The sequence below is a fragment of the Tachysurus vachellii genome, chromosome 12, assembly GCF_030014155.1.
Source record: "Tachysurus vachellii isolate PV-2020 chromosome 12, HZAU_Pvac_v1, whole genome shotgun sequence".
Taxonomy (NCBI): Eukaryota; Metazoa; Chordata; class Actinopteri; order Siluriformes; family Bagridae; genus Tachysurus; species Tachysurus vachellii.
The window spans coordinates 12,556,490-12,581,190 of record NC_083471.1 but is presented as its reverse complement, the minus strand read 5'-3'; the positions used below and the strand labels follow the sequence as shown (position 1 = coordinate 12,581,190).

Here is a 24,701-nt window from a genome sequence, read left to right as displayed (position 1 = left end):
TGGAAAATGCAGAAAAACCCGTTTTTACACTGGAGCAAGCTCGGTGGATTCTGTCTCAGCTGGAGAACATCTCCCAATCTTGGCTCCACTGTCAGACGCTTCTCTCCAATCAACACCACAGGAGACAATATCCCGCCTGATCCTCGAAGACTCCCAGATCCTCTCCTTCTCCCACATCACTATGATCGAGATATGAGCTTTCTCTGGCTTAATATTTAATGTCACACTCAATATTTCATTCATCCAAACTTGTCTTCTGCATAATAAAGTGTGCATTTAGTCAAGAACTCTTGAACTCATGAGCAATTTATACTTAATACAGTGTTCATTCAGTTAGCATTGATTATAAACCTCATGGCTCCAAGGTCCCATAGGTTGCTCTGGGTCCTTATGTTTTGTAGTCTCTGTATCCATCTGGATTTTCTCTTATTTTCTTTCACCTTTCAAAAACACACTAGTCACTGGATTAGCTGTGCCATCATACTGTATTTATGTGTATGGTGCCTTGTGGTAAATTGACCTCCCAGCCGAAGTCAAGCCCACCGACCCCGCTCAGAGTTAGCACATTTTTAAGTAGAACACAAATCAAAACAAAAATATGCTTTTTATAAACTGTAGATTGTTGTCGACGGTGTTCATGTCGATATTTATGTAAGTGTCATGCAGACATGTGACACTGTCTACATGTCTATCTGTTTACAGTTTCTGTCATCACAGATACTATACCATTATTCCCATTATTGAATAGTTTGTTGACATGCCCACATGATTTGATTTTTTTTTTTTTTATTTTACTTTTCCCTACCCAACACATGAATTACTTGGTTCTACAGATTCTCTGCCTCAGCTGGAAAACTTTCCCCAATCTCAGCACCACAGTTGGGGGTCTCTTTCCAATCGACACCACAGGACAGACTGTCCCTCCTGTTCTTCACAGTCTACCAGTTGCCCTCCTCCACATTTTCCACTCCTGCATGCAGTTTTTCCCCCTAGAGATTCTTCTCAATCCAAGGCCAAATTATACATTCGGAGGAAGACTACATCTGTTTTCTTGGACGCTTCCAGGACCCCTTGCATGTCCCAAGTCCATCCAGATAGCAAAAATTTGTGAAGAGACAGCTGATAGATTTGCTGCAGTTGTGTAACAGTTCAGGAACAAGTTCTTCACACATGGCTTACCAAATGCTCTGATAAATGTAATAATATTTAAATGAAACAAAAACATAAATAAAATTGGTCCGTTTGCAGCATCTCATGTCAAGAAGTCAAGAAGAAGCTTTTATTGTCATTTCAACCATATATAGCTGTTGCAGTACACAATTAAATGAGACAACGTTTCTCCAGGACCATGGTGCTACATAAAACAAAGACAGAGCTAAGGACTAAGTAAGTTAATCCTAGATACTAAAGAACGAAGTGCAACCTGGTGCAAACAGTGCAGGACAAAAGACAAAAAAGACAGTCCAGGACAAAAGACAGTGCAAACAAAAAATACAAAACAATGCACAAAAGACAATACACAAAAACAGCACCGACCAGTGTACATACTGTATGTTTAAACAATATTGTGTGTGCAGAAATACTTGAATGAACACATTAGTATTATAGCAACAGTTACATGGGATATTGTAAAGTATTGTGAAAAACAGCAATCGACTGAAATGTGAGACAGCATGTGCAAAGAGCAAAGACAGTGTGCAAAAACAGCATGTAACAATTTGATATGATGGTGTTATAGACATGGATGTAAAGTGTGTGGATGGAAGTGTGAGTATTTGGTGTGAGTCATTTGCAGTCCATACAGTTGATTGTGTGAGTGTGTGTGTGTGTGTGTGTGTGTGTGTGTGTGTGTGTGTGTGTGTGTGTATGATGATGTATGGCTAATGAGAACAATGATAGATAGAGTGAATCTTTTTTTTTAAAAAAAGGTCTATAATAAACACCAAAAGTAACACAACAAAGGAAGACAAAAGGCTGGCAAAAGTAGACAAATAATTACATTTGTACTTATTTTATTGTTAGATTTGTATGATTTTTTACTGCACCAATCACTTACTTACAGTTGAATGTCTCCAGCCTTTATAAGGTTTGTCAGATCAATTACAGGGACTCCTATAGTTTCTCCTATAGTACTGTACTATGATAACGGCAACTAAAAAGAGTTCATGCCAAATTGAATAGAGTAATAGGTAGTATCAGAGTTTGAGTATCATATGCTTGAATATTCCTGTTAGGACACTTATTTGCTTGAAAGCATGCAGGATGTCAATGCACAAATCACTGGTTGGAAACTATTTAGAGTCAGGTGATGGGGTTTTGTGGTGTTATTTATATTATTTCACTAGGAAATAAGAGATGGTGCTACATAGAGGCATACGTGTAGTGATGGTGCTGGTGGAGTCTAACTATTTAAAAGGCCAGATACTTTGTTGTGATTGTATACAACAAGGATATTTACCCCTCCTGTTGTCCTTGGGGTCAAGTTTCACCTATTTTCAAATGGTTTTATATCAGAAATTATATCAGGTTTATCAGGTTTCAATAAGATCCGTTGACCATAAATGACAAAAAATAATTGAAATAAAATGAAATGAAATAAATAAATAAATGAAAATGAATAAATAAATGAAAAAAAAAGTAATTTAAAATGGGTAACAGAACTGTAAGAAATTTTATATTTCATGCTTTATAAACAGTTAAAATAATCGGAAAGGAACAAAATTCGCATGGTCTATGTGAAGACAATACAGACGTTTAACATTTAAACACTTCTGAAAGGAATTTAAATGAAAAAAGAATTACGTCTACCCTAAAATATATACAAGATTGCACACACATGTAATGCCTTGATTATTGACATTTATATATTGAACATTGTATAAAGGCAGAAGTTTGAACAGAGGCACGAGAACCTGCAGTTAAACTTGAGCCAGGCATAGTGGATTGAGACTATTTTTTAAATGTATATCCAGCTCCTCCCTCTCTATCTGCAGGCAATGGGGACATTTCTAGTATATACAGTATTTCCTTCCTCTGACATACTGAAACTGAGGTAGTGGCAGGATATAAAATAAGAAACCGTTGAGAACTAATAAGAAACAAACACAGTCAAAAGAAGACTAGCATGAAACTCCATGTTACAATGAAAGACTGATAAGTGGTGGTTATGACAACTGAAGGTGGTGCAACCAGTTATTAGGCTCAAGGGGGTAATTACTTCACACATGAAATCTGATAACACTGAATACTCACTCATGTAACTCTCCAGTCAGTCAGTAAGCAGTCATATAGCAGCAGCACAATGCATACAGACATGCAGAGAGAGTTCAGTTTACATTCACATAAACATCAGAATTGGGGACAATGTGCTCTGAGAGACTTTATGGCATGGTTTAAATACACCCAGTTAGCAGCAGTTCTGCACATGAGTGGTTGGAGGAGAACAGCTAATACTGGTGCGCAGAACCAGTGGTGAGCAGAAAAGCAACTCAGAACACAAACCCTGTTAAACTCTTCTTAATATTATTAACTCCTCGTTATCTTTAGGTCACGTCCCTAAATCCTTCAAGTTGGCAGTTATTAGGCCACTCATTAAGAAACCTAATTTAGATCCTAATGGACTTTCAAATTACAGACCGATTTCACACCTTCCGTTTATGTCTAAAATACTAGAAAAGGTTGTGTCTGTTCAACTGAGCTCCTTCTTACAGGAGAACAATATCCTCGAGGAGTTTCAGTCAGGTTTCAGGCCCCATCATAGCACAGAAACTGCACTTGTTAAAGTTACAAACGACTTGTTCTTAGCTTCGGACCAAGACTGTATGTCACTATTAGTTCTACTTGACCTTAGTGCTGCATTCGACACTATAGATCACAACATTCTCCTAGATCGCTTACAAAATTACACAGGTATTCATGGACAGGCTTTAAGTTGGTTTAGATCCTACCTTTCTGATCGATACCATTTTGTAGAATTAAATGGTGAATCCTCCAGCTTATTACCAGTTAATTATGGGGTCCCTCAAGGATCAGTTCTAGGACCTCTGCTTTTCTCGATATACATGCTTCCATTAGGGAACATTATTAGAAGACATGGGATTAGCTTCCATTGCTATGCCGACGACACACAGTTATACATCTCCTCAAAACCAGATGAAATAACTAAATTGTCGAAATTAACTCAATGCCTTAGAGAGATAAAAGACTGGATGAGCTGTAACTTTCTGTTATTAAACTCTGATAAGACAGAAACACTACTTATAGGCCCAAAAACTAGTACACAGAAACTCTCACAACTTAATTTCCATTTAGAGGGATGTACTGTTACTAGTAGCTCGACAGTGAAAGACCTGGGTGTTATATTAGACAGTAACTTGTCTTTTGAAAATCACGTCGCGCAAACCACAAAAACAGCTTTCTTCCACCTCAGAAATATTGCCAAGCTGAGAAACATCCTGTCTGTATCTGATGCTGAGAAGCTAGTTCACGCTTTCATGACCTCTAGACTGGACTATTGTAATGCATTACTAGGTGGTTGTCCTGCATCTTTAATAAATAGGCTACAGTTAGTCCAAAATGCAGCAGCCAGAGTTCTCACTAGGACAAGAAAGTATGACCATATAACCCCAATTTTATCATCTCTACACTGGCTACCTGTTAAGTTTAGAATTGATTACAAACTGCTGCTACTTACGTACAAGGCTCTTAATGGTTTAGCTCCCATGTATCTAACTAGTCTTCTAACACGTTACAATCCTTCACGCTCTCTGAGATCACAAAACTCAGGACTTCTGGTAGTCCCCAGAATATCTAAGTCTACTAAAGGCGGAAGAGCGTTCTCTTATTTAGCTCCCAAACTTTGGAATAGTCTTCCTGATAGTGTTCGGGGCTCAGACACACTTTCACAGTTTAAATGTAGATTGAAAACTCATCTCTTTAGTCAGGCGTACACACACATAATACATCCCATAAATAAATATTGTGCACCATCACACTAGACTTGCACATTCTTATGAACAGCAGATATGTTAATCCCTCTGCACTGCTCTTCTCTTCTCTTTTTCTACCCATGCCGAGACACCCATGCTAAGATCGTCTTCCGTGCGTTGAAATTTCTGGACCTCCACTGAGACAAGGCTGACTCTGTGAGAACCCTGAGACATCTACAGATCTACCGGCTCCAGTTGGACTCTGTGATACTTGTATATTTGTAACCACACCATCTAGTGTCACCCATATGAGGATGGGTTCCCCATGAGTCTGGTTCCTCTCAAGGTTTCTTCCTTTACCAATCTAAGGGAGTTTTTCCTTGCCACTGTTGCCTGAGCCCTCAGACTTGCTCATTGGGGACAAATACACATACACACATACATACATACATACACACTGTGAACTGTATATATCTTGAATTTTTATTATGTTAATTCTTTATACTTCTCCTTATGTTTATCTTTTGTTTTATGTTTATGTTCTGTAAAGCTGCTTTGTGACAATGTCCATTGTAAAAAGCGCTATACAAATAAACTTGAATTGAATTGAATTGAATTGAATTGAATTGAATTGAATTGAATTGAATTAAACTGATCTGTTAGATCAGAAGATGAGGTTACAGTTAGAATAGCTAAGAGCAGGAAACTAATGTTACAATGGGAAGAGATAAAGGACTATTATAAAGAAAATAGTTCAAGCATTTTCACTTCATTTTGGTTTAAGGAATTGAGGTTGTCAAAGTTATGTGAAATACACAATTGAACTGAGATGCCTATTTTGTCTGTGGACCAACAAAGCAAAAGAAAAAAAAAACAGGAACTGTAAATAATCATGGAAATGACCAACACAGACACTGTTAAGTCCAGTAGCATTTTTTATTTATTTATAGATTTTGTGCAAGGTGATGCTGGTATATCAACAGGCTCCACAGTGAGTATGAGCATGGGTGTGGTGTGGTGTGGTGTGGTGGGTTAATCAAATCAAATGATAAAGTGTAGCACCTAATCAGTTTGCTTCATACAACCTTAAATTATACTAGAAATTATACTATAGTATCTCATGCTATATTTGTCAAGTTGCATTTCTTCCATTGTGTGGTTTCTCTGCACATTTCAGGCCACTGAAAGGCCATCTGTTCTGTAATATATTACATCTCTCTTAGGGGTATAACAATACATCACAGTGAAAATTCTGCATTGTATCAATTATGCATCCAACGCAACTTGGTCCAGAAGTCGATAGCTCTGAAACACAATGATCGACATGTTAGATAAAAACATTTTATACAACCATGAAACAAAAGTTAAACAGAGCTCTTGGGCAGCTTTTAAATGACATCAGTCCTGTACCTCTGTGATCTCCAGAGCCGAAGAAAGAGGCACAGGAACCCAGTCAGTTTAGCTGACTTTGGAGCTCTATTTCTGTCAACTCAGCTGAAGCTACGGAGCTCATTATGTTTCAATTCATCATTTTTCTTCATTAAAATTTTCTTTCTCCAAATTGGACCAAATATGACTCCAGTAATGTGAATCAAATCATGAGTGTATTGTTACACCCCAACTAAATATGTACACTGGAAGTGAAGATCAGAAAATTCTATGCAATTTACTGAAAAGACGTGTGTGTGTGTGTGTGTGTGTGTGTGTGAAAATAAATAAATAAAATAAGACACTCAAGTAGCTCTGAGGTTTCTCAAAAATTCCAATATATGAATAACAATTAACAGCTAGTCATTCTGCTGTCTGTTTTCCTTTCAACAGATTATTTTCTCCTTTTTTAAATGGAATTGATGGAAACCTTTTTGTGTGTAGAATTATTCAAAATAAATTAAAAGCAAACACTACAATCCCAGGTGCAAGTATTTCTAGTGGATTGAACAGAGCACAAAAGAATATTTAATCCTCATGTTGTAAACTTAAAAAAACTGTTGTTTTTTATTACTGTTATTTACCTTCTGAGGTCAGATTAGTTAATTGACAACATGGCTTATTAGCAAAAGACATTGATGAGAACAAAATATTAAAGATGTTTGTAACAGAGAATTGTGCCTTTATTCTACAGATCAAGACGTGTTTGTACAGAATCCATGAAAAAATTCTTTATCTTATAGATATAATCATAAACCAATGATTAACATGTTAGCTGCTTATCTGCATTTTTGTAAACAAGGAATTATAAATGTGCTGGACCTTCACATTCTTCAACATCCCTGATCTATATTAGTATAAGACTTAAAGAGATCAAGAACAAACCTTATGGCGTCATTGCATAGGAAATTTCAAGCACTGGAGTGAAGTACCACACACGGAGAATAAATAGAAATGGTGTGGCTGAAGAAGATATTCTACATCCAAGGGTTTACATTCACAGTATTTTACAGTATTCAAATGGACAAATACAGTAAATGAATTATTATTAGTAGTATTTTTTTTTTAAAAAATGAAATTGACACTTCCGCTCAATTACAGAAATGACAGTAAAAGAAAAAAAATTCTAAAACTACTAGATATCATAATTCTCTATCATAACATACACTTCTACTGGGTTTTTATTACATGCCAGTTACTACAGCCCTAATTTCTGTTATATATTCTGATAAATATTATATATTTGAAATAATACCGAGTTTGTGTTTGATATATTAAAGGTGTGAGTAAAATACTGGCTACTGCTCTTGTGGCAAATCTAATGGCATGCTCTCAGCACTGGCTCAGTTGTTTTGGCATATTTCAATTTCCTGACTGCTGAAAAGCGTGTTGGGACGATCCACTAGTATGATCCTCAGTTTATCGCATGCTGGCAAAGTCTGTTTTCACAGGTCTTTTAGTGTGTTTTGTACATGGACTGGTTTGAAGATTTGAAGCATGTGCATTTACACTTGTGATCACTTTTATTCTGCTGCATTTTGTTTGTTTTTCCTGGTCACAAGTTAACAGCACCAACCTTCTAACCTGTAGCGTGTCCGTTACCTGTAGGAGGGTGGTTCTGGGGGTAAATGTGACGCTGAGAGACAAATGTAAAAACATATTTATAAATATTTATTAATTTCATTTGATTATTTAATGTACTTTGTTTTATGTGGTTTTATACGTATTTCACACACCCCCACTCTCCTGAAGCTGCTATAAATATATAGGAGTTTTAACCCACTTGTGATATTTTCTCTGTGACTCTGCTGTTAGGATAAATCATTTACTAAAGACAAATGAAGGAAAGCTGTAAAAGTGATCAAATCAACACTGGCATTCTGTACACTGCTGTGTAAATGAGTGTGGTGTTTGTTTAATGAAACGCATTTAGTGATTTGTAGTAAACCCCTGTAACCCTGCAGAGGTTAAAGCAGCTACTGAAGATGAGAGACTGACATGGTTAAACCACAGTGCTGAATTCCACTGAAATGTTTGAGTCTAACTGCAGTATTGCTAATCGCTATTGCTTTTTCTATAGGCTTTTCACACCCTGATGTACTGAATGGATTCTGCTTCGGTCTAATATGCATTGAATATATAGAAAATGTTTGGTTTAAGTAACATGTCCAGCATTTCAAGCAGAGAATTCCTTTTTTTTCTTCTTTGTAGCTGTTCTTTCAGGATACACACACACACACACACACACACACACACACACAGACACAGTCTCTCTTCCGGTCCTTGATTTACTGTGGCTGCTCTTTGAGTTGCTCCTTCAGCACTCCCGTGTCCATGGCTCTCCACACGTGTAGGGCGCTGCTGGAGGTGAGGAAGAGGAAGAGGAGGAAGGCGATAGGGAAACCCACCGTGTCTACTATGGCTCCGGCTAGGGCGCTAAAGGACAACTTCCCTAAAACCTCTAGGGTGGCCAAGAAACTGTAGTGAGTTGCCTGAAATAGGAAAAAAAAAAAGGAATGAGTCATTATTAAATATCAATTAATGACTAATTACTACTTAATAACTACAACTAGCTTTCAAACAAAACCAGTCCTGAGTCTCTGTGATCTCCAACGTCCAAGCAAGAGGCACCAGAACTCAATCGGTTTAGCCGACTTTGGAGCTTCAGGTTTAAGTCTATAATGTTCCTCAGGTCAGAGTTCCTTTTTTTAGAAGAAGAAGAATTTCTATATTTTTCCCACAATAGAGCAGGCTTTATATACACTCTCTGCAACCCAAGGTCTCTTTAAACAACATATATTAGCTAAAACTTTATCTTTAGCTTCAGCTTAGCCATGGACTTTATAGATGATTATTAATGAACAGTAACGTAAATAATCCCCAGAACTCCAAAATGCTTTCTAATGACCATATAGTACACTACATAAGGGCGAATCTTATTAAGTTTGTTATGTTGGGATGTAAAGCCTCTGGTCTGACAGGTCGGTAGTTTTCAGTCTTATTACAAAAATGTACACATCGAGTTGCTATAACAACCTGATAAATAAATTTATTTTGGTGTTTTGTTGAACCCAAAAGAACCTGTGATTACAAACAACATGCCTGGAAGCTTTGCAAAGATTTTGTATGGTTTCTTTGAACGCTAACCGTGCACTCAGGCACATCCCTCGTTCCTGCAGCTCGGCCACTAGAGTCAAGTGAGGCACTTTTATTTCTGCAGACTTGTTTAAAGTGTTGTGTTTCTCTCTCCGGAGCTTTTCACAAGCACTCACAGTATCACCTATCCGTCACCCAATACTGCCTTAGGAACACAAACGGACTGATGACTGAACACACACAGACACACAGGTTTTAGTGATATGTGCAGCATATCATTAGTGCAACTAAGAGTCAGAGAACTGAAGTAACTAAAATTCTGGGACAGATTGACATTTCCTCAGTTTTTCTTGTATGTACTTTAATGTGTCAGGCTTTTTTATTTCTCTTTTTTAAATTTACATTTGTAGTAATAATAGAATTCAAAAACGTGTGTTTTTTTTAAACGCGTGTGATTGGCGTTGATGAGGTGTCTGTGAAAAGAAGGCAGCACTTCGTTCCTCTTGATGTGTCAATATGAAAGCTTGGAGCTCGCACTACACAGTGGATGAGTGACACTAGAATGTGCCTGTGAAGTCTGAGAGAGGCAGGTGTGTAACAGGGATGAGGCCGGAGAGCGTTCGAACACACTCAGAGTCCCAAAAATCACACACAATTCAAACACACTGTGCACCGATATGGGGATTCATGCGTGTTGCTGTCTTTGTCAGAGCGTTCATAGAAAGAAACAAACACTACATCTACTTCACAGAGTGGGATGTGACAAGCAAAAAAAACCAGACATGCTGTTTTGGATGCATGTCATTTATATAAATTTACACCATGATACTATAGAATTGATTCTGTGCCAATATTAATGCACTCGTCCTACTACAGAAGTGACAACCAGTTATTCTATACATGCAGCCTACAGTAACCTGCAACAGCAACACTTTTGTTCCTGTTGTGTTTCGTAAGTTTGCTTCAATCTGCTGTTTGGATTAGGTAAACTGGTCTAGGATCAGTACACACTGTTGCCTGGTGTACACAGTGCGTGTAGAGAGGTTTATTTCCACTAATCTAGGATCAGGTGTGCTTGTACCTGGATGCTCTCCTCAGCTCTCTGTGTGCAGTGCATCATACAGGTAAAGGTGAGCGTCGTGATGAGGCCTGCGATGAAGTGTTGCGTGCTCAGACTCAACACTGCCATGCCTGGGGGAGAGCGAGAGAGAGCACGCACACACACACACACACAGACACACACAGAGACACACACAGAGACACACACTCAAAGTCAAAAACAGGGCTAATAACCTGGAAATGTTTTATCCTGAATTATGTACATTTATTTATTATCCTGAAGTTCTATTCTTTCTGTTTGTGTGTGTGTACATTCACTTCAGCACAACAGTAGAAGAATGTAGATTAAGATTTTATAAATCACAAGAAATTACAAAACCTGTTCACATACCGTCAGATTCGATCTTTAAATTCCTCTATTGTCATGTATTTGATGTAAATGGATTGCATCGTGACTTACCTAGCTAATGGTCTAGTGTACACTAGTCAGCTCTATACTGTAGAATTGACTGGTGAGTACAGAGTACTGTGGAGTGTATGAGGAACAACTCATTTCATTCTATTTCGTGCTGGCTCTGATCTGAACAGAGCTCATCAACCTCACTGAGTAAGAAAACAGGAAGTGCATAAAATAAGTTGGTGGGTGACATTATTGTTACAACTGCAGAAGACAAACAACTGGACTTGTAGCAGGAGCAGGAGAGTGTAGACAAAGTAGATATGAAATCTGTTAAGCTACCACAATGATGCAAAGAAAAAAATGCTGAAAACCAATCGCTTGCTATGCCAGTGTCTTACGTTTCTATAGTAACAGGAGTGTGCATGCTTTGGTGAGTTCAGTTTGGTTAGACATCAAGCTATTATTCGGATAATGGAGTCTTTTTGCATGGTTTTGTTTTCTAGGGTTAAAAGATCATACAGCTGAGGCGCGAACAAGCAAACATTCGCAGGCAAAGAGGAAAGAAAACAGACGTTTCTTACACAAGAAGGACACCAGGGCTGAAGGACGGGAAGACAACATTCAGGTAAAAGTCCAGTGTGATCACTCACGTATTATAAGCAGCTCCTTGGTTTATTTTTGTACTGATTAACAACAGAACAGGGAGTGAAAGGAACAGTACCGGAAATGAATGCTGGTCTTTCACATACTACACGCTTTCCTGCTCTTTGTTTGAATTATATTTCACAGGATATATTACAGAAGCTGTTTCACAATGTAAAGTCAAATATTGTAGAATTATACAGCTAAACTATAAATATTAGCACCTTTAATTGCAGACAGTTTCAAGAGTTCTTCCATTTATTTTAATTCAACCCCCTTTTCCAGTTGTTTTATTTCACCAGCGGACTGGAAATCGACTTATGGGACGTTTTAATCAGTATAAACAAATGAGTGATTTTCTGGCTGTGAGTCTGATCTAAAATGAGTCAGGACTCTGTCAGCTTTCAGCAGGAGATGTGTGTTTTTCCTTCTGTTGATAACTTTACACAGAAGAGGTCATAGAGGCTGAAGATGAATATGAACAAGTACATGGGGCATTTCAGACAGCAGAAATTGGTTTGATATTTCTGTGAAAAAAAGAATATACGTGTATATATATATATATATATATATATATATATATATATATATATATATATATATATATATATATGTATATACACATGTGTGTGTGTGTGTATATATATATATATATATATATATATATATATATATATATATATATATATATATATATAAAAAATTCTATGTATGAATGTGTTGCCCCTAGAAGGCTGGATACAAACAGAATTACCTTTAAATTCCTGTAGTTCATACTATAAAGTCCTGAGTGTGTACTTTCTTATGAGCTTCATATTAACCACCACTGTGTGAGACATAACATATACGTTTGATGCTGAACACAGACACAACCACGCAGGAGCAAACTCCATTTTTTGGCCTTTGGGAAAAAGCGTTTAAGATCAACTGCATTATAAAATGGGAAATGTAGAATGTAGTAGATATGGGCGAGACCGCAGGAAGTCTGAGAAAACTCTGAAGTCTTTTAAGAATCTATTTAAAGACTAATAGCCTAATTGATCATAACAAACAATGTAAAATAGTGAATGAAAAATGAACTGTTTTGCATTGTTAAATTAATAAAATAATACTGTTTGGTTTGTTATTTATTAAAATAAATAAAATAATTCTGTAGACATTCCTGTGCACTAAAGGATAAGTTTACCTGTCACTTTGTTCAGAATTTAAACTATTAAAAATAAAAACATAAATAACGAAATAATTCTGTCCTTTATATAAGGAATGTGTCTCATAATAACCTCAAAATATCAAACTTTCTATAGACTGATTATTGTCTTATATATTCATGTATATAATATTGACCTTAAATAGATCTCTGTACGTTTTCTATAGGATCCGTAACTTTTCACTGTTACTGGACTGGACTGATATGATGCGAGCCAGAATTTTTTATTTTTTTTAATCTGTACAATTTATAGTCTCAACTCTAAACACTGTGTCCTGGGGCCTTAAAAAAACTCTGAATTTCCCCAGTTTTTCAAGCTCGTCCTATTTTCTCAGCGGTATGTGTTTCATCATGAAATGGTAAAAATGTTTGACGTGATCCGCTGTATCTGCGCTGCTTTAATACGAACAAACTCACTTGAACGAGTGTAGAATGATGAAATCGTGGTTTAAAAATAAAATTGACAAATATTCTTTTTTTTAAATAAATGAAGAAGTCAACTTGGTCTATCAAGAGTTCTTCGTAAGTTTCCCAGCAACCACAGGCACTCATACAATATTGAGATATATTTTTATCAGTATGTGATTTATAAGGACAAGAGGAGAAAGAGGAGGAAAAAGAAGAGGAAGAGGAGGAGTGATCAAGTGTAGAAAGAAGAGGTGAAGGGGTGTGCAAAGTAACAGACGGTGACAGAAACACGCTTGCTGACTGAAAAAGAAGCCACAAAGCCGCAGCTTCACGTGAGCAAAGTTTAAAAAAAAAAGAAAAAACATAAAAGTGAGTCAGCTAAAACCTGGCCGTGATTTCTCTTTTTATATCATTAAATAAACATACGGAAAACTACAAAGGGATAAGAGAGAGGGAGAGAGAGCGAGAGAGAGAGAGAGAGAGAGAGAGAGAGAGAGAGAGATTAAAAGACAAAAAGAAATAGAAAGATAGAAAGAGAGAAGGAAGCAAAGGAGAGAGAGCGAGAGAGAGAGAGAGAGAGAGAGATGAAAGTATTATACAAATGGTTATAAATTATGATAATCAAGAGATTATTAACACACATCCACAAAAGTGTGTTTTCCCCCCTTTAAACCATCTCTGGATGGGAAGAGCTTACTGTATATACTCTCATTCCTCTGTCAGTCACAGAGAAACTATCCAATCAGGAGGCTCATGTATGTGGAAGGGGGCAGACAACAGTTTTCTTATGGGTTTTTTTTTGTGTGTGTGTGTGTGTGTGTGTGTGTGTGTGTGTGTGTGTGTGTGCACGCCACCTTTCATTAGAGGAGAGGGCTCGAGCACGGTGAGTAGAGAGCACTGGAAGACCATGCCGACAGTCCGCACCACAAACACACGCCTCATCAACATGCTGATACTGAAAACACACACAAACACTTCAATGATTATATAGCAGACATTATACCAGAGAAAATAAAAGCAGTAAAGAAATTTTCACTTCACACACCTTTTATTTATTTATTTATTGCCTCAGACAGAGTAATTGATTCGCTGTTAGTCGGTTAAAGAGCCTCCTGCTGAGTTCTGCTTCACGGCCTAATCAATAACACAACATGTCACTGGCTGATTAGACTCATCCTAATTAGTGACCATCAGATGCCACACACACATTATTATCTCCTCATGCCAATCAGAGCACCCAGTGGACTCTATCAATCATGCAAAAGTAAGTGTGTGTGTGTGTGTGTGTGTGTGTGTGTGTGTGTGTGTGTGTGTGTGTGTGGGACAGTGTTTCTGTCCCTGGATTTTATATCTGCCACCTTTTTATTGGGTGAAAACAGTCTGCAGTGTTATAGGAAGTCTGCATTTAATCTCTCGCAGGTCAGATCTCATAACATCAGGATACAACAGACATCACAGACTTAGAAAAAAAAAGTACATTTTTGTCACATATACATTACAGCACAGTAAAATTCTTTCTTCCTATTCCTGAACTTTCTAAGTTGGGCTTAGAGCGCAGGGGCAGCCATGATGCAGCACCCTTGTCGCAGAGAGGGTTAAGGGCCTTGCTCAAGGGCTAGTTTAGGAAGGAGTCTCCAGTGTCAGAGAGACAAAAGAACGCTGTTTATATAACAAAGTATACATTTGTATACATGTAATTATAAAGTATAACTTTATGACAAAATGCTGTGATTGGGTAATCTAAACTAATCTAATCTAATTTTTCCCAACACTTAGCATCAATTTTACAATTCCACAATAAAAGTAATTTACTGTCCTCTAATGTTGTGTGAAACTTTAAAATAGATTTTAAAGAGAGAGAGAGAGAGAGAGAGAGAGAGAGAGAGAGAGAGAGAGAGCTGCTTCACCCTTAGCACAGACCAGGAGGCGCCAGGAGAAGAAAGCCAAAGGAAAAGTAAGAAAGAGCTTGGAAAAGAACTAGAAAAAATGAGAGCAAGAATTCATGTTGGACAGAAAGCGTAAGAAAGACAGAAAAAAGCTAGAAAGGAAAAGAGAATAGCAGACTTGGGACAGAAGGGGCGTGAGAGATAGGTAAAGAAAAAAAGAGAAAGGGTCATTACGTTGAGAAAGACAGGGTGAGAACAAATGCAGAAACAACGGTGTGAGGGAGAGACAGAATATGATAAGGGAGAGAGAGAGAGAGAGAGAGAGAGAGAGAGAGAGAGGGCATGTGTTTGAGAGATGACCGATGCCTTTGGGTGTGTATCTGTGGTCACTCGAGCGCTACAGATGGAATGGATAAGAGTCCAAATGAGCTTTTAGCATCTGTGAGTGTACAACAGCAGAAACCCAACCTGTGGGAAGTGAAGCCTGAATGAGCGCCTATGTCTGACGAGCCGAGGCCTGTGTGTGAGGGACAGATGTACAAATGACTTTACACTCCCCAACAGAGGCACAGTCTCTCTCTCTCTCTCACTCTCACACACACTCCTTTGGCCTGCACATGATTCCATTTCTTTACACAAGAGAAAGAAAACCAGGGTTCAGATCAGATTCAAATTCACTTCAGACATTCAGCCTTCAGTGGACAAAAACAAGTTAATTGAGTGTGAACCTGGCCATCCAAAACAAACGCATATTGTAGACACATAAGACAACAAAACGGCCACACCCCCTTCACTCAGACTGACACAGAGGCCACACCTCCTTCACTCAGACTGACAGAGGACACACCCCTTCACTCAGACTGACATAGAGGCCACACCTCCAACACTCAGACTGACACAGAGGACACACCCCCTTCACTCAGACTGACAGAGGCCAGGCCACCGACACTCAGACTGACAGAGGCCAGGCCACCGACACTCAGACAGACACAGAGGCCACGCCTCCAACACTCAGACAGACACAGAGGCCACGCCTCCAACACTCAGACAGACACAGAGGCCACACCTCCAGCACTGGTATTGGTACTATTCCTTTAAGAGAACTGATAAAAAAAAAAATACCACACCCCTTTCACTTAGACCAACAGAGAATCCAGGCACATTAAATTACCAGGGCCTCTTCTCAAACTGTCATTACCATTGTCATTGCCCTTGTGTCAATATCAGTGAAGGAGGCGTGGCCTCAGAGTTAGCATCAGTGAAGGAGGCGTGGCCTCTGTTGCCTGTCAGCATTATCAGTATTTTTTTTTTTCAGTATTATTTCAAAAATGTGTTTTACTTCCTATTACGGTATTATTCCAATGCTGGTAACATGGTATTTAATATTATATTAAGTAAACAAAAATCTGATATACACTTATCCCAGAACAGCTTTTAATAACCCTGATGGCTGAGCAGAATGATTGCAAATACAGACTGATCTCAGATCAGCATCACACAAACACAGGGCTCGTTGTTTACCGAGATAGCTTTTTTTTTCCTTCTGTGCTCACAGCTAACACCTCACTGACTGAGCTGTGTTTACTTCCATTAGTCTTTCACTCTCTCTGGAGGGCTGGTCAGTGTACACACACACACACACACACACATACACACACACACACACACACACACACGCAGAAAGAGAACAGAGATACAAACTTGTCCTTGTTGGTCTTTTCTGTATAATGCAGTAATAAAACAGATAGCAAGAAGTCTGAGATAGAAAAGAAAAGAACATACAGAAAAATGGAAAAGATGTATTTCCTGTTAACTTTGTACAACATGTTTTTATTGTTCAATGGATCTCTCTTTTATCGCAAAACAATGCAATTTTTAGATCAAATATTGGGAATGAAATTCTCAATATGTCAAATCTCCACAAGGTGCAATGAATCGTGATCACACAAACTAGAGAGAAACTGTTGCATGTGAAAGCACTTTATTCTGCGGGCACTGAGCACTGAGACACACGTGTGATGTGTGTTACAGGATAAAGCAGATATGATGGTAAGTAATTATAAATCTAAACAAACCATGTTACCTGTACTTTGAGAGTAAGAAGCCCCCGAGAGAGGAGCCACAAATGGAGAAGGCCATGGCGACCACGCCATTCCACAGGCCGAGCTCTCGCGACGTCATATGGTGATCCAACAGGAAGAGAGGGAACATAGTGACGGCTCCCTGTTCACCTGAACACAAAGAAAAAGAAACATCAGAATATTAAAAATGGACATTACAAATGTTACCTAAAGATACTTCCTTCTTAGATGTTGACTCTGACTGTCTAAACTCCCGCATCGTAAATGTGAGCACAAAGCGAATTGAATTTTGGCTCCATACGTGAGCCTGAGAAAGTGAAGTAGCAAGTAGTGTTTTGTAGAAGTGCTACTGCTATATTGACACATCAGGGTCGTAAATCGTAAAGCATAAGGAAAGCAGCCGCCTTTTCCCATTTAAAATTTGGCGGACATTTTTAAAATTTTCATTTGAATTAGGTCACAATTTTTGCTTTGACAAATCGAAAACACAACTCCAAATACAATTTGCAATTACTTTTGTCTAGAATTGTCCAGAAAATACTTCCATAGTATTTTGTACTTGTACTACAGCAGTTTGCGTTTAAAAAAACCTATTGTACAGGTTTGAGATTTGAGGTGTTGAAATGCTACACAGCTACAAAGCACATTGGTGGTATATTGTTTAGTACTAATCTAGCCCAATGGTGTTGTTATTATTTTATATACCATAACCCCCCCATCCCCCTCACACACCCTACCACACATACCTCACACACACACACACCCGCCCTCCTAAAAAAATCCTGTCAATTCTCCTGTTAATTCTGTTGAGTTCAAGTAAAAAAAGAAAAGGAACAAAAAGCAAACCGAGGAGGAAAAAACATCCTCTACCTCACAGATCTTCACACGCGCTTGTCTGTGAGAAAAGTTTTGTCTGTGGCGCGCGCGCGCCGTGAGTTTGTTCGGTTTAGACGTGTATTATTCAACGCTTCTGTCATTATTTATGCGGCTTGTCTTCCGTGACTGACAGCTCTGAGACCGCTGTCAAACCGACACGCAGGCGTCCGGGGGACCCCACAATGAAAAGAAAAAAAAAAAAAGCCGAAAGAACTAAAAAACGGAAAGTCAAATCAAAAACACAGCTAATCAGATGCTAGCGAGCGCCCAAAGATCCCGCGCGAGCGCTGACAGAGCTTTCGACTGTCAACCGCTTTCTCTTCTCAGGCGACCGTTTGAGACAGAACCGAAACCATGTAAAGGATCCGTCTATAAAAAGCGAATGTACGAACAAAGAGGGGATTTATTCTTTATGCTCAGGGACTCTTTCCCCCCTTCTGCTTTTACAAGTCAGTCTGTTGTGTTTTAAAACGTTGACTTTTTCGTGAAAACTTTTTCAGCCTGTGACAGAAACAAGCTCCTTTTCCTGTCAAATCAATACTGATTTCTCACTATTGCTACTTTGTAAGGTCAATCAAAGCTGAAGTGGGGCAAAAAACAGTCCCTCTAAACGGTCATTACTGAAGAGCTCGGAGGAAGGGTTGCCAGGTCTCAGTAAAATTACTTCTCAGAAAATGGAAAGCATTGGAAAGGGGAATCCTTGTTTCCCCCTTCACTAATGAACACATGCATTTTTCATTTGCAGAATCTACATCACCATTATCCCCTCTATAATCCCCCCTTTTCCTCTCCCAGTCGTAATATGCAGTATATTTTAATACAGAAATGGTTATGTACAACATAGGTGCAAGGGACTGCAGTTATCAAATTGAATATGAAACAGATCTATTTGTAAACCATAAACAAAAAAAATATGGAAAGCTGATGGAAGGTTTACTGCTTTATTATTATTATTATTATTATTATTATTATTATTATTATTATTATTATCATCTTATTGTATTCTTAAACATGTTATGCACATAGCAGTGAGTCAAAATAACTCCCATTTCTGCCTTTCAAGCATTTACCTCCATGTTTCATTTCATGCTCCCAGCTGGTTGTGCATTTGACCTTTTATGGAGTTTTGTTGGCATGACTAAATGAAGCCCAATATCTATGGGTTATCAACAAACGTGCTAGTATGACCAAAATCAACTTAAATTTTAGCTTTGCTTACAAATCTTACAAGTACAAATCGACCACAACCTTTATGAAAATACTTATCAATGTCTACATTTTCTTTTGTTTGCAATAGCCATTTTTGTTGAAATTAATACAATTTAGTTGTGATTATTTGCTTTAAATATTAAAGGTTAAGGACATACAAACATTTTTTATTTTCAAAAATAACACCACCCACAACCTTTTTCCAAATAAATTCCAATTTGTTGTAAAAACTGTAAGCCTGGCAACCTCACTTTAAGCACTCTTAATACTGGGATGAAAATCTGCAGCAAATTCAAGTTGAATTTAGGTCAATAGATCAACTAACATGTTTAACATACTGTCTAGGCCTGTTATTAAAGAAACCCTCCTGACCAATCGGATTCAAAAAATCAACAGCACTGAGGTATTTCAATCTTTATACTTAGCATGTGCTATGCCCTGATATCCAGTTATTTATTTATTTATTTTACACATTTTAAAGTTTAAACTTCCCTCAGTGCATTAGCCAAAGCAGCACTTTTGTAAATGCACTGGTACTGTAACTCATGCAGCCTGTGATGCTTTTCTGATCACCACGGTTATAAAGGGTGGACAGTTACTATGGAGTTCCTGTCAGCTGGACACAGTCTGGCTATTGTCTTCTGACCTCATGTTCAAGCCATTTCCACCTGCAGAACTGTATGTTTTTGCCTTTTCAGCTTGTTGCAAACAATTTCTATAAATATTTTTTAGGCATAATCCATATCTGCTGTGATTTCATTAATCACCTGAAAACTACAGCATGTGCAGAGAGAGAGAGAGAGACAGAGAGAGAGAGAGAGAGAGAGAGAGAGAGAGAGAGAGAGAGAGAGAGAGAGAGAGAGAGAGAGAGTTGGGGATCAGAGAAAAACTGAATGAGAGGTTGAAAAGGACTGAATGAGAGAAAAAATCAAACGAAAAAATATGAAATGACAGGGACAGAGAGAAAATACTAAATAAAGAATAAAGCATGAGAAAACAAGAGGTGGGGAACTTCAACTTAAAGGTGATCATGGCTAACTTGAAACAGATAGAGAGGGATCAGATATTATGCATAAAGAGAAATAGGGGAAAAGAGAGAGAGAGTGAGAGAGAGAGACTTCCTTTACTTGTCACCTATATAAAGTGCTCATTCCCAACATAAATTATATTATTAATATTCAGTTATTCCAAAATGGAAGGCTGGTGGTAAAAGAAATCACAAAAAAAAACCCATCATAGCCACAGTGCAGCATGGTGGTGGTAGCATCATGCTGTAGGTTTAATTAAGCATTGTGCTTTTCTTCAGCTAGAACTGGAGTATATTTTAAATCATTAGTGCAAAACCTTCAGTTTTCTGCTGTTCAGATGATGACAATTTTACCTTTCAGAATGACAATGACCCAAAGCATACATCAAATTAACACAGGAATGGCTTAACTAAACGATGATGAAAGTTTTTAAATGATCCAGTTAGACCCCAAACCCAACTCACACTAGAAATTTGTGGGGTGACCTGAAGCCAGTCTGTGCAAAGTGGATATCTGAACAATTTTTTTTTGGAGTGGGAAAATATCAAAAGTCTCAAAATCTTTGTTGAAAGTATTTGTTTCGGGTGAACCCCAACATGAAAATGAAAATCAGTTTCATTTTTACATCACAAAAACAGCCTTTGGGGTGGACTGGGGGAAGGGGGTAGTTCTTGAAAACCCCACCCCCACCCCCCTGTGATACTTCACCCGCCTCTCTATCACTCATCTGGACATTTCTCAGAGAGGACTGACACCTGACTCTATCATTGTACACACAATGTCACTCAGAATACATTTTCATGCATATGTATGGAACCAGGAGCAATCGGGGTGCTAATGAAACGTTCGACGTCCCAAACAGTGGTCTTAACTCAAGATGAGTTGCTTCTAAGCAGGATTAGTGATCTGATCAAACATTCCCTTTAACTTATAGTGACTGAAGGAAAAGCAGATCTGATGAAGGGAGGATGTGATGAAACCAAGATCTGCTCTAGCAGAGTACTGCTAATCCTCCTGCCAGTTGATGTCTAAATAATTAGATTCTACTTGATCAACTGATTCGTTACAAACCTTCTGTTAAAGGGATAAATGTGATAGAGGAAGATGTAGGCGGGGCTTCGCCTCCTATATAATTACACTGAGGTGTTTTAACACTAAGGCTGATTATAATGTATACTCTAGTGTGCATAATTACACATATTCTCATCTAATGCAAAATAAAGACCTTATACTGGAATATAACACTTATCTTTAAAATAATCATAACGTGAGGGACTGGAAGTTGCTTATTTTCACAATAACAGCATATATGGTCTACATGATCAATCTTGAATGTGATTATATAATTCTCCTTGCTATAATGACTTCAAAACAAAACAGACAAAGCGTTGATGATGGAGACGATGAAGAAACGCTCCGTATGTGAACGGGGTGGTGGGTGTGGGGATGGGTGAGCACTTAATATACTGCCAGCTTTCAACGTCCACGTCTCATCAGATTAGTTTGACTTTGTCTGGTTTACACTCTCTGTCTTCTACCTGTTTCTCTCAACCCTGTAAACAAAACCGAACTAACAACTGAATTCATTTACATATACAGAAACACACTAATACACCAAACCATACAACACACATACACACACGCATATTTTCCATTTTCTGTTTGGATGAAAAATCGTCACATACAAAGAGACTCTAATCCTTACATAATCCCCATCTGCTGCCAAACACAACACACACACTCGCTGATGGAGACTTAAATCCATAACTGAAGTGGTGTGTTGTGTGGACTCCACCTTTGAGAATGTCAACATGTCAAGGGGTTTTTTGGAAAGGCTGTGTGTCATAGTGCCATCGTGTCAGTGCAACTCGACGCTGCGTTGTATCAAGCAAGTGTGCTGTGATTTTAGGGAAATTAATGGGAACGCTGCCATCTTGTGGTAAACAGATAAACTACATTAAAATGAATTTGGAAAATAGATTTTTTTAATTAGCATTTTATACAGTATTTAATCCTAAGTGTGTTTTAATAGTATCCAGAAGTAGGAAATTTCCTAAGCAATGAATTACGTAATGAGATACGTATGAGATTACGTATTATACCATGAGCTCTAGTATACTTATACTAATGAAGGTGGCCAAAATATCTCTCACACACACTCATGACAGACCTGGACTGTGAAAGAAACCTTCAGGAGAAGCTGGGAATGGGCGTGCAGTATTCTTGGTACTAAAAAATAGTGAGTTCTTTATAAAAACAGACTTGCATCCAGCCAGTAATTCAGGAGCAGCTCTCATGTGAATTGTGTTACACATCGACAGCTTTCTTTAGATTCGGTGTAATTTGGTGACTAACTCTTGTGAGGGGAATTCCAGCCGTTTTTAGTGAGTCAGAGCATTCTGCTTTGGCTCAGGTCAGCGATTAAATAGCATAGCGCAAGTTATGAGAAAATGACCTCTAAACAGGATTGGTTTTATTTGCCAGGGAACAGCTCTGAAATGAGATCTCAGATCAGCATGTGCTGCATAAGCTGTCAGTTTCTGTAAAGGATGTGCTGCAGGATATCAGTGTCCTTTAATTCATCCATTTTCTGTAGGTCAAGGGGAACCTGGAGTCCATCACAGGTGAGTCTGGGCATAAGGTGGATGGAATACGATCACACACATGAATGTTTTTGAGTTTGGGGAGGAAACTCCTCTCCCCCACTCCAGTGTCTTCATACAATTATGATTCATTGCAGTGGTAAGAACAAGAAATCCCTTCAAAGGGACTGTACTAAAAGGTTTAGGTGGTTTTAAAGTATATTTTAAACCTTTAAAATAATATTGCATAATTAATTGTCTCCCAGAAAACTACTAATAAAACTCACCTAGCTTATAAGTAAGCACGTACAGCATGGTCCATGGCGTTCCCGGGACATCCATCAGCTTCCTCCAAATAGCCCATGGTTTTGAAGTGTCCCTTGTGGCCCTTCTCGCCTCTCCTGTGGCTCGCCCTGCTTCCCCGTCTAGTACGTTCACACCACACACAAACAAAGCCACCCCACCATATACACAAGACAGCAACGTAAAGGTCCACGCCCATCCCACTACGTCAATGACAGCTAGCAGGCCACCTCCGGCAAACACAGAGCCTGCTTTGTAGCCCACCACCTGCGCTGTGTTGCCCAAGCCAAGCTCAGCAGCGCCACGCAGAAGCCTCACAGCGGCACCGTCCACTGCCACATCCTGTACGGACGCCAATGTGTTCATGGCCAGCAGCACACCAGCCACACCACCATGTTGTATCTCAGGTGACAGCATCGTGCCCGCCAGACACACGAGGGCCAATCCACCAACCGTCAACACCAACCAGCGTCGCTTGGTACCTGCACGGTCCACTAGGGGTGCCCACAGGACCTTTAGCACCCAGGGGAAGTAAAGTACCTTGGCGAGGGAAATGCGGGTGAGAGACTGGCCAGTGCCACGAAGATAGACTGGAAGTAGTGAGGACTGCAAGCCATACGGGATGCCCTGCACAAAGTACAGCAGGCCGAGGAAGAGCAGCTTGTCGTTCATCGTGGGATAGTAGAAGTAAGTGGGGCTTCACCTCATGGTCCACTTCTGCAAAAGTGTATAATTGCGTGCTTGTGAAGATTAAGTCTGTCCCGCTTCGAAGGAGGCTGTGAGATCTGAGGGCCAAATAATAGTGAAAAAAAAACATTATAATGAAGTAAATCTTTATTAAGTTAAATTTAGGAGTAAAACAGGCACAGTAATGAATGAAGGAAGTTGTGTTTTAAGTGATTTATAGAGATTTACAGGACACAATATAACCAGGGTTTAGAAAGAAGCAGTTTAAAAATAAATTTTAATTTAATTTATTTACATAAGCAGCTTTACAGAACTATTGTATTGCACTAATTGAGTGCAATGAATGAATTAATAAATCAATCAATCTGAATCAGTGAATCAGTGGACCAAGCTGCTTTAAATAGGAAAATAAGTTATTACTGAAGGTGACAGCTGAGGCAGGAGAAAGATCAGAAATGATCTGCACACAAACTACACATTTGCACACTGCATCTTTCCATTCATTAGATTTTTAGCAGCAAAACAAAGGACAAAAAAAGCTAGCATAAAATAATAGATTTGAAATAAAAGCAAAGTATTCTTATTCAAGTGCTTCCGTTGTTTATCCACGTTACATGAAGCCTATTAAATACAGCAGAAATCTACATTTCGCTTGTAAACTGGACACTAAAGGGCTCGCGCACTCGTGATAACAAAATTAAATCTGAATTCATCAATTTCAATTATTTACCACTAACCACTGTGAATGTTAAATGTTGTTTTGATACATTAGGTGAAATAAAATTTACTGGTAAAGGGCTTCTCTCTCTTCCCTCGCCGCAGAACAACCTTCTCTTGAATGTAAGCACTTCCGTGTTTACGATGCGTTTCCCCGCCCGTGT

The 24,701-nt window shown here is 38.6% G+C and overlaps 1 protein-coding gene across 2 annotated transcripts; it reads right to left on the bottom strand.

Moving 5' to 3' along the window:
- Positions 1-7,017: 7,017 nt before the first annotated feature.
- mfsd3 (major facilitator superfamily domain containing 3) lies at positions 7,018-24,691 on the bottom strand. Of its 2 annotated transcripts, none has more exons than XM_060884067.1 (6): positions 24,609-24,691; positions 23,118-23,918; positions 17,138-17,285; positions 14,023-14,123; positions 10,534-10,643; positions 7,018-8,848 (listed from the first exon to the last, which is right to left on the bottom strand). In XM_060884067.1, the coding sequence occupies exons 2-6, from the start codon at positions 23,803-23,805 to the stop codon at positions 8,645-8,647; spliced, it is 1,251 nt and encodes a 416-aa protein (XP_060740050.1). In that variant the 5' UTR covers positions 23,806-23,918; positions 24,609-24,691; the 3' UTR covers positions 7,018-8,644. The 2 variants fall into 2 exon arrangements, with proteins under 2 accessions (XP_060740050.1, XP_060740051.1); XM_060884068.1 differs by having other exon boundaries at positions 24,558-24,642.
- Positions 24,692-24,701: the final 10 nt, after the last annotated feature.